Here is an 18040-nt window from a genome sequence, read left to right on the forward strand (position 1 = left end):
TGTTTAATTTATTATGGTAGATACTATTTTGAATTACATTTAAGATACTTTATCAATATAAATAGGCCAGTTTTAGAGTTTATGTACATCCCATTTTATCATATGGTTTATGACTACTTTCACTCAGGAGTCCTATCACCCAAAGGTCTAATTTCCCCCTCTACAAAAGGATGGCAACTGTAAGTCCTTTGAAAACTTGTCTCTTACTATCAAGGGCAGTTTATTGATCACAAAATACCATTCCTTTGACATTGGCTCTGTTGAGCATTATTCTTTTAGAGTACTTCCTTCCTCTTCCTTTGTTTCAGATTGATGAAGTTGCTAACATTAATGACATGGATGAGTACATTGAGTTATTATATGAAGATATTCCTGACAAGGTTCGGGGTTCTGCTTTGATCCTACAGCTTGCTCGAAATCCTGATAACTTGGAAGAACTACTATTGAATGGTAGAATTTATAGACTTGAATTTATAGACTTATCTATAAATATTTAAAGTAGAATTATTATTGTGAAATATGATTTTTTAAATTTATTATCATAGAGGGGTAAGCCAAAATTATTATATCAAGCTTAGGAATGCACTTATTTTCCAGCTCTTTATTACTTTCCTTCTTACTCAAATTTCTTAACATGTGGGCATAACATTTAAATATTCTCTGGAGGACTCACTAATAATTTAAACCAGAAAAGTAAAGCATTAATGGTACTGAATCTTTTCTTTCTTCTATTCTGGAAGACTTTTTATTTTTTCTTCTATTCTGGAAGACTTTTTATTCTTTCAATTAGGATACAATATCAGACTTTTGACATTTGCACATGTATGTATATGCTTTTATTAAATTACAGTTCCAATATTAGTTTTCTTTTAATAGCACAGCCAAAAATAGTAATCTTTTAAATTTCATTTAGATTGATTTTGATACCAAGTATTTGCTTTCTTTTCATTAGAAGTGCTGGGTAATAAAAGAAAACAGAGATATAATGCTCTTAAAACCTTTTTTCTCAGTAATACCACTGTAGAATACCGCTATAGAGTTATTATGATTTTCTGATTATACTTTTGCCAAAAATAAAATATGGAAGATATTGTTATGATATGATTTCCATCACATGTGAAGGAATGTGATGGAAATCATATCAACACTTTGTAGCATGGAAAATATATCCAGAGATCTTTCCAGAGAGTCATAGAATATTACCAATATTCCAGTTAGGAAATTTGTACATTTTAAGTATTTTCTAAATTATACAACTCATATATTAATATATTCTTTTTAAAGAATTAGAGTATTACAGATAAAACCTCCTTTGACCATTAGTCTATAATCTGTTAGAAGTTTGGAGTGCATTCTTCCAGATCTTTTCCATATATTTATACATATATATATAGGTTTTTTTCCTGTATTAAAGAATAGAGTATTACCTTATATGAATTTTTATGTTAATTATATCACACCTCTTACTTGGTAATTTTTTCTCCATGTAGTAATGGTTCAAGATTATATGCATATAGATACATACAATGTAATTAGTTTTGAACTACTTTTGATTATTGTATTTTATGAAGTTATGCATATTCTTTAGCCATTCCCCTTTTGATGGTCATTTGGTTGTTTCCAAAGTTTTCAGTAGGGAACTATAGTGAACATCTTTGTTCATATCTTATATACACAGGCAAGGGTTTTTTAAGTGTGTGTACACAGAAACAAAGGTCATACAGAAATGCAGGTCATAATTTCTTAGGGATATTTCTGAATTGTCCTCCAAAGTGGTTGTACCACTGTCTCTCCAGACCAATGGAATATGAAGGCTATAAAACTTAAACATTTTTGCCACTGCATTGTTGGTAATAAACAATATCTCTTTGTTTTAAGTTGTATTTGCCTGATTAATGAATTTGATCTTTTTCTCATGTCACTAGACTTCTGGAATTCCTACCCTGTGAAGTTTGAATTTATATATACATGTGAATATATGTATATTTATATATGAGTATACATTCTTTTTCTTTTATATATATGTATTATATATACAGTCATCCCTTGATATCCATGGGGGATTGGTTCTGAGGCCTGCCAAGGATACCAAAATCTGCAGATGCTCAAGTCCCATAGTTAGTCCTCCATATCCTTACATCTGCAGATGCAACCAACCACAGATCTTGTACAGTTGACCCTTAAACAACATGAGTTTGAACTGCCTGGGTCCACTTATGCACACATAAGTTTAAACCCATGTTCAAGTATAAATGGGCCTGTGCAGTTCAGACCCATGTTGTTCAAGGGTCAACTATACATCCTTTTTCTTTTATGTACTTAGAAATAGTTTTTTTCAGTCTGTCTTTTTGTGTGTGTGTGTGACATATCTTTTTCCATTCTTTTACTTTCACCCTATTTGTGTCTTTGAATCTGAAGTGTTTCTGTTGTAGAATGCATACAGTTGGATCATATTTTTTTAATACATTCAAATAATCTGCCTTTTGATTGGCGTGTTTATTCTATTTACCATTAACATAATTACTCATAAAGGATTGTCATCTAACACTTTGTGTTTTCTGTATGTCTTTATCTTTTTTCTTCTGTTTCTCCATTACTACCTTCTTTTGTGTGAAATTTTGTCTAGTATACCATTTTAATTCTTTTGTTGTTCCTTTACTGTGTTTTCCTGAATTATATTTTCTAAGTGGTTACCCTAGGATTACAGATACCATCTTAAATTTTAAAAATCTAGTTTAAGTTAATGCCAACATAATTTTAACAATATACAAAAACTTTCCTTCAGTATACCTCTATTCCCACCCCATACCTTTATACTATTATTTCATACATATTACATCTGCATACATTATCAGCCTATCAGCAAGTAATATAATTATTGATGTATGCATTTGAAAATCAGATAGAAGAAGATAATACAATAAAAAATATGTTTATAATGTCTTTTATATTTATAGAGTTACCTTTACCGGTGCTCTTTTTTTCTCTGTTTGGATTTAAGTTACTCTCTAGTGTCCTTGCATTTCAGCCTGATGGAATCCCTTTAGTATCTCTCATAGAAAAGGTCTACTAGCAACAAATTCTCTAAGTTTTTATTTACCTAGGAATAACTTTTCTTCTGTTTAAAGGGTAGTTTTGCTGGATATAGAATTACTGGTTGACAGTCTTTTTCTTTTACAATTTGAATATGTCACCCCACTGGCTTCACGTCTGCATGGTTTCTGATGTGAAACCAACTGTTAACCTTATTGAGGACCATGTGTACATGTTGAACTGATTTTCTCTTGCTACTTTCAACATTTGCTTTACCTTTGGCTTTTGCCAGTTTGACTTATGATGTGTTTAGGTGGTCATATCTTTGAGTTTATCTTGCTTGGAATTTGTGGAGCTTCTTGGATATGTAGATTAGTGTTTTTAATCAAGTTTAGGAAGTTTGGACCATTATTTTGTTAAATATTTATTTAGCTCCTTCCTCTCTATCCTTTCCCCTTGGGATCCCCGTGTTAGTAAGCTTGTTGATGTCATATAGGTCTTTGAAGCTCTATTTATTTCTTTCTGTTCCTCAGACTGGATAATCTTAATTAACCTGCCTTTACATTTGTTGATTTTTTTTCTAATTCACATCTGCTGTTAGGACCATCTAATGAATTTTTCATTTCAGAAATCATACTTGGAACTTCAGAATTTCTATTTGGTTCATTTTGTATAATTTGTATCTCCTTATTGATATTCTTTGTTTGGTGAGACGTAATTCTCATACCTTCTCATATTTTCCTTTAATTCTTTAGACATCATTTCCTTTAGTTCTTTAAATATATTTACAGTAACTTCACATAATTTAAAATCTTTGTCTCATAAGTTCAAAATGTGAGCTTCCTCATGGACAGTTTCTATTGAATGCTGTGTTTTCTGAGTATGGGATATACTGTCCTATTTCTTTGCATGTGTTGTATTTTTTGTTGTTGTTGAAATAATATTGGGGCAACTCTGGAAATCAGATTTCCACTCCTTTCCGGACTTGTTATATTTGCTGTTTATTTGTTTAATGAGTTTCCTGGATTAATTAATTATGTAAAGTCTGTATTCTTTGTCTCTGCAGTCACTGAAGCCTCTGCTCAGTTAGTTTAGTGGTAACTAATGATTAGATAGAGATTTCTTTAAATGCCTGGCACAGAGTTTCCCAGCCTTTGCTGAGGGGCTGTGGGTGTGTACATGTGGGTGGGAGGATGTCTTCAGTGCTCAAGGAAGTAGTTTACAAGCCTTAGCCTTCAATTGCTGCTTGAACATTGCCTCAAGGTTGGCCAGAGACGAGAGATTAGGCTCTTCTAGGTCTTTCCCTGGTATGTGCACATTTCTACATGTGTGCCGGGCCTTCTGGAGTCCCAGGAATGTGTTGGAGTCTTTCAAAGACCCAGTGAATATCTCATTTCCCAGTTTTTTCTTTTAAAGTGTTTTGGTTAGCCTCTTGTTACCTCAAGTTGGCTAGGCTGCTGCTGCACATAGCTGCAGTGTTGCTGCTGGTAGTTTTCAGCAAATGCCCTGGGTCTAAGGCTGTTTGTAAGAGCAATCTCTGAGTCAGGTCAAATAAAGCCAAACCATGGGAATGGAGCTTTTCAGCAAGTATCCTGATGGATAAGATATTGACAGTTCACTGGAGTGGGAATTTGGGGGAGCACCACACTGTTCTACTTCCTCCAACTGTTGCTGGGCTACTGTTTTTCACAGATATCATGGTTGTGATACTGTTGGTTTTCAAAGTTTCCACAAACTTGCACAGAGGGGATGGATTAGGGCAAGTTGAAATGCCACAGAGCTCACTGTTCTTACCAAGTCAGCCATATTTCTTAAATAAACACTTCTTGAGTTTTTGCAAAACTAATTTCCAGAGTTCTAAAAGAGTTGATTTTGAAAAAATTTACCAGTATTATATTTGCTTATGGAAGAGTGGATTTTTGCAGGTCCTTACTCTGCTCTTCCTAAAGTCCTTGGCCCTGGAATTCATTTTTGTTGAAAGTGACAGGTAGAGATGTAATTTTACTTTTTTCCACATTGTATAGCCAGTTATTCCAACTTAGTTATTTTTTTGTTAACATCTTTATTGGAGTATAATTGCTTTACAATGGTGTGTTAGTTTCTGCTTTATAACAAAGTGAATCAGCTATACATATACGTACATCCCCATATCTCCTCCCTCTTGCGTCTCCCTCCCACTCTCCCTATGCCACCTCTCTAGGTGGTCACAAAGCACTGAGCTGATCTCCCTGTGCTATGTGGCTGCTTCCCACTAGCTATCTGTTTTACAACTGGTAGTGTATATATGTCCATGCCACTTTCTCACCTGGTCCCACCTTACCCTTCCTCCTCCCCATGTCCTGAAGTCCATTCTCTACGTCTGCATCTTTATTCCTGTCCTGCCCCTACGTTCTTCAGAACCACTTTTTTTCTTTTTTTTTTTTTAGATTCCATATATGTTAGCATACAGTATTTCTTTTTCTCTTTCTGATTTACTTCACTCTGTATGACAGACTCTAGGTCCATCCACCTAACTACAAGTAACTCAATTTTGTTTCTTCTTATGGCTGGGTAATATTCCATTGTATATATGTGTCACATCTTCTTTATCCATTCATCTGTCGATGAACACTTAGGTTGCTTCCATGTCCTGGCTATTGTAAATAGAGCTGAAATGAACATTGTGGTACATGCCTCTTTTTGAATTATGGTTTTCTCAGGGTGTATGCCCAGTAGTGGGATTGCTGGGTTGTATGATAGTTCTATTTTTAGTTTTTTAAGGAACCTTCATACAGTTCTCCATAGTGGCTATATCAATTTACATTCCCACCAAAAGTGCAAGAGGGTTCCCTTTTTTCCACACCCTCTCCAGCATGTATTGTTTGTAGATTTTTTGATGATGTCCATTCTGACTTGTGTGAGGTGATACCTCATTGTAGTTTTGATTTGCATTTCTCTAATGATTAGTGATGTTGAGCATTCTTTCATGTGTTTGTTGGCAATCTGTATATCTTCTTCGGAGAAATGTCTGTTTAGGTCTTCTGCCCATTTCTGGATTGGGTTGTTTGTTGTTTTTGATATTGAGCTGCATAAGCTGCTTGTAAATTTCAGAGATTAATCCTTTGTCAGTTGCTTCATTTGCAAATATTTTCTCCCATTCTGAGGGTTGCCTTTTCGTCTTGTTTATGATTTCCTTTGCTGTGCAAAAAAAAGCTTTTAACTTTCATTAGGTCCCATTTGTTTATTTTTGTTTTTATTTCCATTTCTCTCGGAGATGGGTCAAAAAGGATCTTGCTGTGATTTATGTCATAGAGTGTTCTGCCTATGTTTTCCTTTACAACTTTTATGGTGTCTGGCCTTGCATTTAGGTCTTTAATCCATTTTGAGTTTATTTTTGTGTATGGTGTTAGGGAATGTTCTAATTTCATTCTTTTACATGTAGCTGTCCAGTTTTCCCAGCCTCACTTATCAAAGAGGCTGTCTTTTCTCCATTGTATATTCTTGCCTCCTTTATCAAAAATAAGGTGACCATATGTGCATGGGTTTATTTCTGGGCTTTCTATCCTGTTCCATTGATCTATATTTCTGTTTTTATGCCAGTACCATACTCTCTTGATTACTGTAGCTTCGTAGTATAGTCTGAAGTCCAGGAGCCTGATTCCTCCAGCTCCGTTTTTCTTTCTCAAGATTGCTTTGGCTATTCGGGGTCTTTTGTGTTTCCATACAAATTGTGAAATTTTTTGTTCTAGTTCTGTGAAAAATGCCATTGGTAGTTTGATAGGGATTGCATTGAATCTGTAGATTGCTTTGGGTAGTATAGTCATTTTCACAATGTTGACTCTTCCAACCCAAGAACAGGGTGTATCTCTCCATCTGTTTGTATCATCTTTAATTTCTTTCATCAGTGTCTTATAGTTTTCTGCATACAGGTCTTTTGTCTCCTTAGCTAGGTTTATTTCTAGGTATTTTATTCTTTTTGTTGCAATGGTAAATGGGAGTGTTTCCTTCATTTCTCTTTCAGATTTTTCATTTTTAGAGTATAGGAATGCAAGACATTTCTGTGTACTACTTTTGTATCCTGCTACTTTACCAGATTCATTGATTAGCTCTAGTAGTTGTCTGATAGCATCTTTAGGATTCTCTGTGTATAGTATCATGTCATCTGCAAATAGTGACAGCTTTACATCTTCTTTTCTGATTTGGATTCCTTTTATTTCTTTTTCTTCTCTGCTTCCTCTGGCTAAAACTTCTAAAACTATGTTGAATAATAGTGGTGAGAGTGGCCAACCTTGTCTTGTTCCTGATCTTACAGCAAATGGTTTCAGTTTTTCACCATTGAGAACGATGTTGGCTGTGGGTTTGTCATATATGGCCTTTATTATGCTGAGGTAAGTTGCCTCTATGCCTACTTTCTCTAGGGTTTTTTTAATCATAAATGGGTGTTGAATTTTGTTGAAAGATTTTCTGCATCTATTGAGAGGACCATATGGTTTTTCTCCTTCAATTTGTTAATATGGTGTATCACATTGATTGATTTGCATATATTAAAGAATCCTTGCATTCTTGGTATAAACCCCAGTTGATCATGGTATATGATCCTTTTAATGTGCTGTTGGATTCTGTTCGCTAGTATTTTGTTGAGGATTTTTGCATCTATTTTCATCAGTGCTATTGGCCTGTAGTTTTCTTTCTTTGTGATATCTTTATCTGGTTTTGGTATCCGGGTGATGGTGGCATCGTAGAATGAGTTTGGGAGTGTTCCTCCCTCTGCTATATTTTGGAAGAGTTTGAGAAGGATAGGTGTTAGCTCTTGTCTAAATGTTTGATAGAATTCACCTGTGAAGCCCCTCTGGTCCTGGGCTTTTGTTTGCTGGAAGAGTTTTAATCACAGTCTCAATTTCAGTGCTTGTAATTGGTCTGTTTATATTTTCTATTTCTTCCTGGTTCAGTCTTGGAAGGTTGTGCTTTTCTAAGAATTTGTCCATTTCTTCCAGGTTGTCCATTTTATTGGCATAGAGTTGCTTGAAGTAATCTCTCATGATCCTTTGTATTTCTGCAGTTTCAGTTGTTACTTCTCCTTTTTCATTTATAATTCTATTGATTTGAGTCTTCTCCCTTTTTTTCTTGATGAGTCTGGCTATTGGTTTATCAATTTTATCTTCTCAAAGAAACAGCTTTTATTTTTATTGATCTTTGCTATTGTTTCCTTCATTTTTTTTCCTTTAGTTCTGATCTGATCTTTATGATTTCTTTCCTTCTTCTAACTTTGGGTTTTTTTCTAGTTGTTCTTCTTTCTCTAATTGCTTTAGGTGTAAGCATAGGTTGTTTATTTGAGGTGTTTCTTGTTTCTTGAGGTAGGATTGTATTGCTATAAATTTCCCTCTTAGAACTGCTTTTGCTGCATCCCTTAGGTTTTGGGCCATTGTGTTTTCATTGTCATTTGTTTTCTAGGTATTTTTGATTTCCTCTTTGATTTCTTAATTGATCTCTTGGTCATTAAGTAGTGTATTGTTTAGCCTCCATGTGTTCGTATTTTTTACAGATTTTTTCCTGTAATTGATATCTACTCTTACAGTGTTGTAGTTGGAAAAGAAGCTTGATATGATTTCAGTTTTCTTAAGTTTACCAAGGCTTGATTTGTGACCCAAGATATGATCTATCCTGGAGAATGTTCTGTGTGTGCACTTGAGGAGAAAGTGTATTCTGTTGTTTTCGGTGGAATGTCCTATAAATATCAATTAAGTCCATCTTGTTTAATGTATCATTTAAAGCTTGTGTTTCCTTATATATTATTTTCATTTTGGATAATCTGTCCATTGGTGAAAGTGGGGTGTAAAGTCCCCTAGTATTATTGTGTTACTGTTGATTTCCCCTTTTATGGCTGTTAACATTTGCCTTATGTATTGAGGTGCTCCTATTTTGGGTGCATAAATATTTACAATTATCTTCTTCTGGGATTGATCCCTTGATCATTATGTAGTGTCCTTCTTTGTCTCTTGTAATAGTCTTTATTTTAAAGTCTATTTTGTCTGATATGAGAATTGCTGCTCCAGCTTTCTTTTGGTTTCCATTTGCATGGAATATCTTTTTACATCCCCTCACTTTCAGTCTGTATGTGTCCCTTGGTCTGACGTGGGTCTCTTGTAGACAGCATCTATACAGGTCTTGTTTTTGTATCCATTCAGCCAGTCTATGTCTTTTGGCTGGAGCATTTAATCCATTTACATTTAAGGTAGTTATCGATATGTATGTTCCTATTAGCATTTTCTTAATTGTTTTGGGTTTGTTTTTGTAGACCTTTTCCTTCTCTTGTGTTTCCTGCCTAGAGAAGTTCCTTTAGCATTTGTGGTAAAGCTGGTTTGGTGGTGCTGAATTCTCTTAGCTTTTGCTTGTCTGTAAAGTTTTTAATTTCTCCGTTGAATCTGAATGAGATCCTTGCTGGGTGGAGTAATCTTGGGTGTAGGTTTTTCCCTTTCATCACTTTAAATATGTTCTGCCAGTCCCTTCTGGCTTGCAGAGTTTCTGCTGAAAGATCAGCTGTTAACCTTATGGGGATTCCCTTGTATGTTATTTGTTGTTTTTCCCTTGCTGCTTTTAATATTTCTTCTTTGTATTTCATTTTTGGTAGTTTGATTAATATGTGTCCTGGCGTGTTTCTCCTTGGATTTATCCTGTATGGGACTGTCTGTGCTTCCTGGACTTGATTAACTAATTCCTTTCCCATATTAGGGAATTTTTCAACTCTAATTTATTCAAATATTTTCTCAGAACCTTTCTTTTTCTCTTCTTCTTCTCGGACCCCTATAATTCAAATGTCGGTGCGTTTAATGTTGTCCCAGAGGTCTCTGAGACTGTCCTCAATTATCTTCATTCTTTTTCTTTATTCTCCTCTGCAATAGTCATTTCCACTATCTTATATTCCAGATCACTTATCCATTCTTCTACCTCAGTTATTCTGGTACTGATTCCTTGTAGAGAATTTTTAATTTCCTTTATTGTGTTGTTCATCATTGTTTGTTTGCTCTTTTGTTCTTCTAGGTCCTTGTTAAACGTTTCTTGTATTTTCTCCATTCTATTTCCAAGATTTTGGATCATCTTTACTATCATTATTCTGAATTCTTTTTCAGGTAGACTGCCTATTTCCTCTTCATTTGTTTGGCCTGGTGGGTTTTTACCTTGCTCCTTCATCTGCTGTGTGGTTCTGTGTCTTCTCATTTTGCTTAACTTACTGTGTTTGGGGTCTCCTTTTCACAGGTTGCAGGTTTGTAGTTCCTGTTGTTTTTGGTGTCCACCCTAGTAGCTAAGGTTGGTTTAATGGGTTGTGTAGGCTTCCTGGTGGAAGGGACTAGTGCCTGTGTTCTGGTGAATGAGGCTGGATCTTATCTTTCTGGTGGGCAGGACCGTGTCTGGTGGTGTGTTTTGGGGTGTCTGTGACCTTATTATCATTTTAGGCAGCGTCACTGCTAATGGGTGGGGTTGTGTTCCTGTCTTGCTAGTTGTTTGGCATAGGGTGTCCAGCACTGCTGCTTGCTGGTCATTGAGTGGAGCTGGGTCTTAGCGTTGAGATGGAGATCTCTGGGAGAGCTTTTGCCATTTGATATTATGTGGAGCCGGGAGTTCTCTGGTGGTCCAATGTCCTGAACTCAGCTCTCCCACCTCAGTGTCACAGGCCTGACACCTGGCTGGAGCACTGAGACCCTGTCAGCCACACGGCCCTTTTCAGAAGAAAAGGGACAAAAAAGAAAGTAAGAAAGAAAAAAATAAAATAACGTTATTAAAATAAAAAATAATTATTAAAAATAAAAGAATTAAAAAGTAATAAAAAGAAAAAAAAAAGAAGGAAAGAAGGAAGAGAGTAGCCAAACCAGAAAACAAATCCACCAATGATAACAAGTGCTAAAAACTATACTAAAAAAATACCCCAAATGGACAGACAGAACCATAGGGCAAATGGTAAAAGCAAAGCTCTACAGACAAAATCATACAAAGAAGCATACATGTACACACTCACAAAAAGAGAAAGAGGAAAAAAAAAATATATATATCATTGCTCCCAAAGTCCACCGCCTCAATTTTGGGATGATTCGTTGTCTACTCAGGTATTCCACAGATGCACAGTACATCAAGTTGATTGTGGAGATTTAATCTGCTGCTCCTGAGGTTGCTGGGAGAGATTTCCCGTTCTCTTTGTTCACGCAGCTCCTGGGGTTCAGCTTTGGCTTTGCGTGTAGGTCTCCTGAGGGCATCTGTTCTTTGCTCAGACAGGGCAGGGTTAAAGTAGCAGCTGATTAGGGGGCTCTGGCTCACTCAGGCCAGGGGGGAGGGAGGGGTAAAGAATACAGGTTGAGCCTGTGGGCTGCACAGGCTGGCATGACGTTGCACCAGCCTGTCACGTTGCACCAGCCTGAGGCATTCTCCTGGGGAAGTTGTCCCTGGATCACAGGACCCTGGCAGTGGAGGGCTGCACAGGCTCCCTGGAGGGGAGGTGTGGCGAGTGACCTGTGCTTGCACACAGGCTTCTTGATGGCTGTAGCAGCAGCCTTAGCGTTTTATGCCCATCTCTGGTGTCTGTGCTGATAGCCGTGGCTCGCGCCGCCGTCTCTGGAGACAGTTTAGGCAGTGCTCTGTACCCCCTCTCCTCTCACACACCGAAACAATGGTCTCTTGCCACTTAGGCAGGTCCAGACTTTTTCCTGGACTCCCTCCCGGCTAGCTGTGGCGCACTAGCCCCCTTCAGGCTGTGTTCATGCAGCCAACCCCTGGGATCCAACCGAAGCCCGAGCCTCAGCCCCCGCCTGCCCCAGCGGGTGAGCAGACAAGCCTCTTGGGCTGGTGAGTGCTGGTCGGCACCAATCCTCTGTGCGGGAATCTCTCCACTTTGCCCTCTGCACCCCTGTTGCTGTGCTCTCCTCCATGGGTCTGAAGCTTCCCCCCCGCCACCCCCCATCTCCACCAGTGAAGGGGCTTCCTAGTGTGTGGAAACATTTCTTCCTTCACAGCTCCCTCCCAGAGGTGCAGGTCCTGTCCCTATTCTTTTGTCTCTGTTTTTTCTTTTGCCCTACCCAGGCACGTGGGGGGTTTCTTGCCTTTTGGGAGGTCTGAGGTCTTCTCCCAGCGTTTAGTAGGTGTTCTGTAGGAGTTAGTTGTTCCACATGTAGATGTATTTCTGATGTATTTGTGGGGAGGAAAGTGATCTCCTCGTCTTACTCTTCTGCCATCTTGGAGGTCTCTCCTCAGCTTAGTTATTGAATATTCCTCCTTTTCCCAGAGATTTGAAATGGTTTTTCTGCTATATGCTGGCCAGTTTTTTATTCAATAGATACTTCTTGAAAGCTTATTCTGTGCCAGATACTGTTCTTATATATTCATAGATATGTTTTGATGCTCTTTTTTCTTTTCCATTGATCTGTTTGATAATTTCCATACTAATATCATACTGTTGTTGTTATGTTTTGTTTTGTACTTTGACTAGAGTTTTAGAGTATGTAGGAGAAATGTTCCAATTTGTTGTTTTCTTTTTTTTAATGTGGTGTTGCTGGTCTTTGTATGTTTTCTTATATATTGTTTTGAGATCACTTTATTATATTCTCTGAGAAAATCTTAACAGAATTTTAATTATGATTGCACTCAAATTATAAATTAATTTTGGGTTATATTTTGATCTGTTGTAAACTTTGTAATTTTCTTTTGGTTTATTTCTTCATAACCTGCTGTGTATAATTCCTATAGCTGTATTTTTATTGAGACATTTTTCTGTTCTTTAGTAAAGAAGAAAAATGCTGAATTTGTGACATTATAGTACATCATTTTCCAAAGTATATTCTAAGAAATGCCGTATCCTCTGGATTATAAGGATGAATGCCTTTGGAAATACTGGATTAAGCAAAGCTAAACCAGATTCTTTATTAAGTAGGACTTTTTTAGAGCTTTTGCATATTACCTATTTATTTGACTTCAGAATAATTGTGTTCAAAACGTATATTATACCAGTGTTCTGTATTATGAATATGAATAATACTGTGAAATGCTATTATAGGGTGTTTTTAAGTTTGTATAAAAAAATTCCTCACTAAGTGGATTAGTAATATAGTAAATTCTTGTTGTTTCATAATCTGAATGGCCAGAAAGCTCAAATAAATGAAATACTTTCATTACCATAATAAATACTTATAATGCAGTCTACGAAGTACAATAGATCCTCAATGCCTATTATAGAAAGTTGAATTATGATCACTATATAATACACAGATATTTTAATTTTTAATGATTTTCAAGATTTAGTCAGCTATGTAACAGTACTAATTTGACACTAGTCTCATTACTTTATGTTTACTTAATGTATAGTAATTCTCATTAATCAATTCATTACCTTTTTCAGGAAAAAGGTGTAACAGGGATATTTATCAATCTATCCTAAAACTAGTTTCTTTAAAAATTTTTTGCTCTATTTATGTCCGTTGGCATCAATTTAACATGACATTAAAATATTAGACTTATTTTTCTGTGTATAAGTTTTATTTGATTATTAATTTGCTTTAGTGAAGTCAGTGTTAGCCTGCTTTAAACTGCTCATTATTTTTTTAGACTTAATCTAGTTTTTCACTTATTCATGAACACATTAAATCAGATGTTAAAAAAAAAACTGGCACTGCAGTAGCAAGTGGAAATGAAAATTAAGAAATAAATTTTTTTATTGTCACCCATAGTATACTTACTATGTTACTTTATTTAAATCATATTTTATTTTTCTATTTACAGTTAGACTTAAAGCTGCATGTTGTGAGTTTTAGTATTTCAGTTTTAAAAATAGCTTTCTGTGTTGGAAAGAAGCATCCTACTTTTTGTCCCAGTTCTATCTTAGCTTTGTTATTTATTTATTTATTTTTAACATCTTCATTGGAGTATAATTGCTTTACAATGGTGTGTTAGTTTCTGCTTTATAACAAAGTGAATCAGTTATACATATACATATGTTCCCATATGTCTTCCCTCTTGTGTCTGCCTCCCTCCCACCCTACCCATCCCACCCCTCCAGGCGGTCACAAAGCAGCAAGCTGATCTCCCTGTGCTATGCGGCTGCTTCCCACTAGCTATCTACCTTACGTTTGGTAGTGTATATATGTCCATGCCTCTCTCTCGCTTTGTCACAGCTTACCCTTCCCGCCTCCCCATATCCTCAAGTCCATTCTCTGGTAGGTCTGTGTCTTTATTCCTGTTTCACCCCTAGGTTTTTCATGACATTTTTTTTTCTTAAATTCCATATATATGTGTTAGCATACGGTATTTGTCTTTCTCTTTCTGACTTACTTCACTCTGTATGACAGACTCTACGTCTATCCACCTCATTACAAATAGCCCAGTTTCGTTTCTTTTTATGGCTGAGTAATATTCCATTGTATATATGTGCCACATCTTCTTTATCCATTCATCCGATGATGGACACTTAGGTTGTTTCCATCTCTGGGCTATTGTAAATAGAGCTGCAATGAACATTTTGGTACATGACTCTGTGTTATTTATTGATAGTAGACATTTAAAACCAACTACCCTTTATATCAGAGGCAAGGTGAGTGATCATTTTTGTACATCCCCTTTTTCTTTAGAAACTGCCCTTGGTGCATTAGCAAGAGTCCTCAGAGAAGACTGGAAGCAAAGTGTTGAGTTAGCTACAAACATAATATACATCTTTTTTTGCTTTTCCAGGTAAGTGTAAAACTTAGGAAATAAAAGTACTGATCTATATCTATTTCTCTCTGTCTGTGTCATTGATTTAGATAGTAGATCACTAGTTTTCTCAGTCTTCTTATGTATCTAACTATGCTCTGCCTCTAAACTTCTATTTCCGATTCTCTGTCCTCTTTGTTGTTCTGTCTTTCTTTCAGTCTACACTAACCAATGCATATACATGTACAGTAGGATGATATAATGGTTTAGAGTTTAAGAGTTATGGGCTCTGGAAATGGACTCTCTGGCTTTGAATCCAAGTCCTGCTGTATATTAGCCATGTGATCTTGGTTACATTACTTAACCTTTCTGTGCTCAGTTTCCTCATCTGTAATTGTGGATAGTAATAGGAGCATCCTCTTCAGGAAGGTATAAGAAAAAAGCCTGACACAGTGTAAGTGCCAGTAAATGTTACTGTTTTATATACAGTTGATCCTTTTTTCCACTAAGTATGTACTACCATACTACACGGTCCCCCAGTTGAAACTGTGGATGCAGAACTGCAGATATGGAGGACCCACTATAAGTTATACTTAAATTTTTGATGATACAGAGGGTTGGCACCCCCTTGCATTGTTCAAGGGTCAACTCTCTGTGTGTGTGTGTGTATACACAATATATGTTTGCAAACACATACCTGTTATGTATTCATGTATTTTATTTATACACATATATTCTTTAGAAGGATACTTATTGAGACATTGTGAAAAGTTTCTCACTTCTCAGAAATTCTAGGGAATTTCTTGCCTCTGTTCTAAAAATGTGTCAGCATTAGCAAATAAATATTTACTGAATAAATACTTGGATGAATAAATTGTCTAGGAAACGTATGTAAAACCTGATGGCTAATACTTCACTAGTTTATTTCCTGGTATCAGTTTTATTCAATAATAGTATTGTTATATTATTAGTTTTGTTAGGTGGTAGTCTGAAATTTTATTTTGAGGGTATCTGAATAGTTAAAATGGTGGTTAATTACAAAAATGTGTTTTGTGTAATTTCTAACTTAAAAATAATTACGTTTCAGGTAAGTGTTGTGTGTTAAAATATATTTAATCTCACAATTTCAAGTCTTCCTAGTATACTGTGGGCATATTCATTTATTGAAATACGTATATCAAGTCTCTTTTACATTGTTTGTACCAGTGTTTATCCAAAACAGATTTCCTGAAGTCACAAAATGTATTCCTTTAAATACATACTAAAAACTCTTCTTTAAAGCTTTTCTCAGTTTCATGGACTTATCACTCACTATAAAATTGGAGCTCTGTGTATGAATATCATTGATCATGAATTAAAAAGACATGAGCTTTGGCAAGAAGAACTTTCTAAGAAGAAGAAAACTGATATCCTTTGAAGCGGCATTTCACCCCACTGTTGCCTATTGCTGTGAGCTTTGGATGGAGAGGATTTTGTTTTGTTTGTCATTCACCTTACTTGAAAAAATGCAAGAGTGTGCGCTGAAGGTTAAGATGAAGATTGAAATTATCAAAATGAATATAGTTTTACATATTCTTTTTAATCTTTTTACAACTTTGATTAGGTGATAAGCTAGAGGGAATAGATAATAGTGGTCTTGGATAACTGAATTGGTGAGTCTCTAAGTGACTGTGCTATTTTGTCCCTCAAGATCCTTTAGTTAGCTGAAGTCTGGCTCACCACTGTTTCTTACATGGTTTTCTCTGTGTAATAAGGTGACTTTGATTGGAATGAGTGTGAATTTGGTGAAGAACATAGTTTTAAATTCTATTTTTCTAATTATTAAAAAAGTATTTTTGGACTTACATACAAATTTGAGATGCCTGCAGAAGCATAGAACCTGTGAAAGGAACCTTAAAAAGAATCAGTTTTAACCTTTCAATACAAGAATCTTTTCTGCAACTTCCCTTACAAATCGATTATTTAGTCTCTTCTTTATCATGTCACTGCTTATTGATTTAGCTCATTCTGTGTTTTGACATTCTATTTATTATAATGGTTTTTTGCTTAGTGTACTAAAGTCTACTTCCCAATAACTTCTATCCCTTGATTCTAATCTTGCATACTGAAGCAATATAGAATAAGGATATTTTCTTCAATATCACATTTCTTATATATGAAGATATTTGTCATATTTCTTCTACAACTTTAATTCTAAATTGAAGGTCCTGGCTTATTCATATCTGTCTAATATGACATGTTTTGCAGATGACAAGTCATATAGGTAACTTTCTTTTGAACCCAATATTTATTGATCTCTTTTAAAAAGTAAAAATATTATTTCTGTTGTGCCCAATATCTCATGTTTTCTACCTCCCCTTCGTGGAATACACAAGGCACTATAAAAATACACCCTCACACACACACACAGATTTGACTTTTCTTAATTAGGATCTTTATAGGTTTAGACATTTTCTGTGTGTGCTGTAAGCTTCCGACATCTAGATTGGTGTTGACTTAAACCATGTGGACAACTCAATAATCCTGGAGACTTCAGGTCATTTCTTGAGTCCCAAGTTTCCTGAATATACCTAAAATTCATTGAAACTAAGGAGGGGGCAGGATACAGAGAGAACCACTAATGGGACTTTTAGCAATCATTAATTTATACTTTGTGATTGCTTGGTGACAAGAACTGATCTTTTAGGACATATCATATTCCTATAAATATTAGACACCATTGAATGTAAGATACACCATTATTTATGAACCACTACAAAAGGAGAAAGATGCTTCCAATTAAAACTATGACATATCATGGATTATAAGATATATTCAAATTCTGGAGATGTTAAGATGTGCAAAAAATGTGTCTCAGAATCAATGGATTACAATAATTGAAGGAATATAAAAATGACCTATCAGAATTTTGGCCATTTCTCCTAAAATATTTCTATTTTATTAAGTCTTAAGTTTCCTTGTGTTGTGATGCAAGTAACATTCAACAAGGGGGATGTTTTTGAGCGCTTGGGGATCCTGAAGTCATACTGAAGTAATTGGTTATTTCTGCAGGTGTCCAAGGGACTATTTGGGGCTATAAGATATAATTTTTAAATTTTGTTTTTCTCTAACTTTGGGATATTTCTCTTTTTGTATGTAGTCTGAAGAGGGTGCTAAAAAGCTTTAGATATAATCAACGTCCTTTCAATATACTAGACATCTGTCCGAAGTGGAATTCACTATTCTTATTAACTAAATCATTCTTTAAGGCTATAACCTTTTTGATTCATGGACCTATTTTTTAATCTGGTGAAAGTTAGAGACTTGTGCACATACCTAAAATACTTACCTACAATTTCTGAGGATTCAAGTACTTGGTGAAGCC

General features: G+C 35.6%; 1 protein-coding gene across 3 annotated transcripts in view; it reads left to right on the plus strand.

Moving 5' to 3' along the window:
- KIFAP3 (kinesin associated protein 3) overlaps positions 1-18040 on the plus strand; it is a 158072-nt gene that overhangs the window by 24296 nt on the left and 115736 nt on the right. For 2 of the 3 annotated variants that reach the window (XM_027086349.1, XM_027086350.1), the window contains exons 5-7: positions 309-450; positions 14616-14715; positions 15958-16082. In XM_027086349.1, coding sequence (XP_026942150.1) covers positions 309-450; positions 14616-14715; positions 15958-16082 — 367 coding nt within the window. The remainder of the gene's footprint in view (positions 1-308; positions 451-14615; positions 14716-15957; positions 16083-18040) is intronic. The other variant, XM_027086351.1, reaches the window with a different exon arrangement.

This window comes from Aethalodelphis obliquidens, unplaced genomic scaffold (genome assembly GCF_003676395.1).
Source record: "Aethalodelphis obliquidens isolate GAN/ISIS:26980383/991018 unplaced genomic scaffold, ASM367639v1 scaffold55, whole genome shotgun sequence".
NCBI classification, from domain to species: Eukaryota; Metazoa; Chordata; class Mammalia; order Artiodactyla; family Delphinidae; genus Aethalodelphis; species Aethalodelphis obliquidens.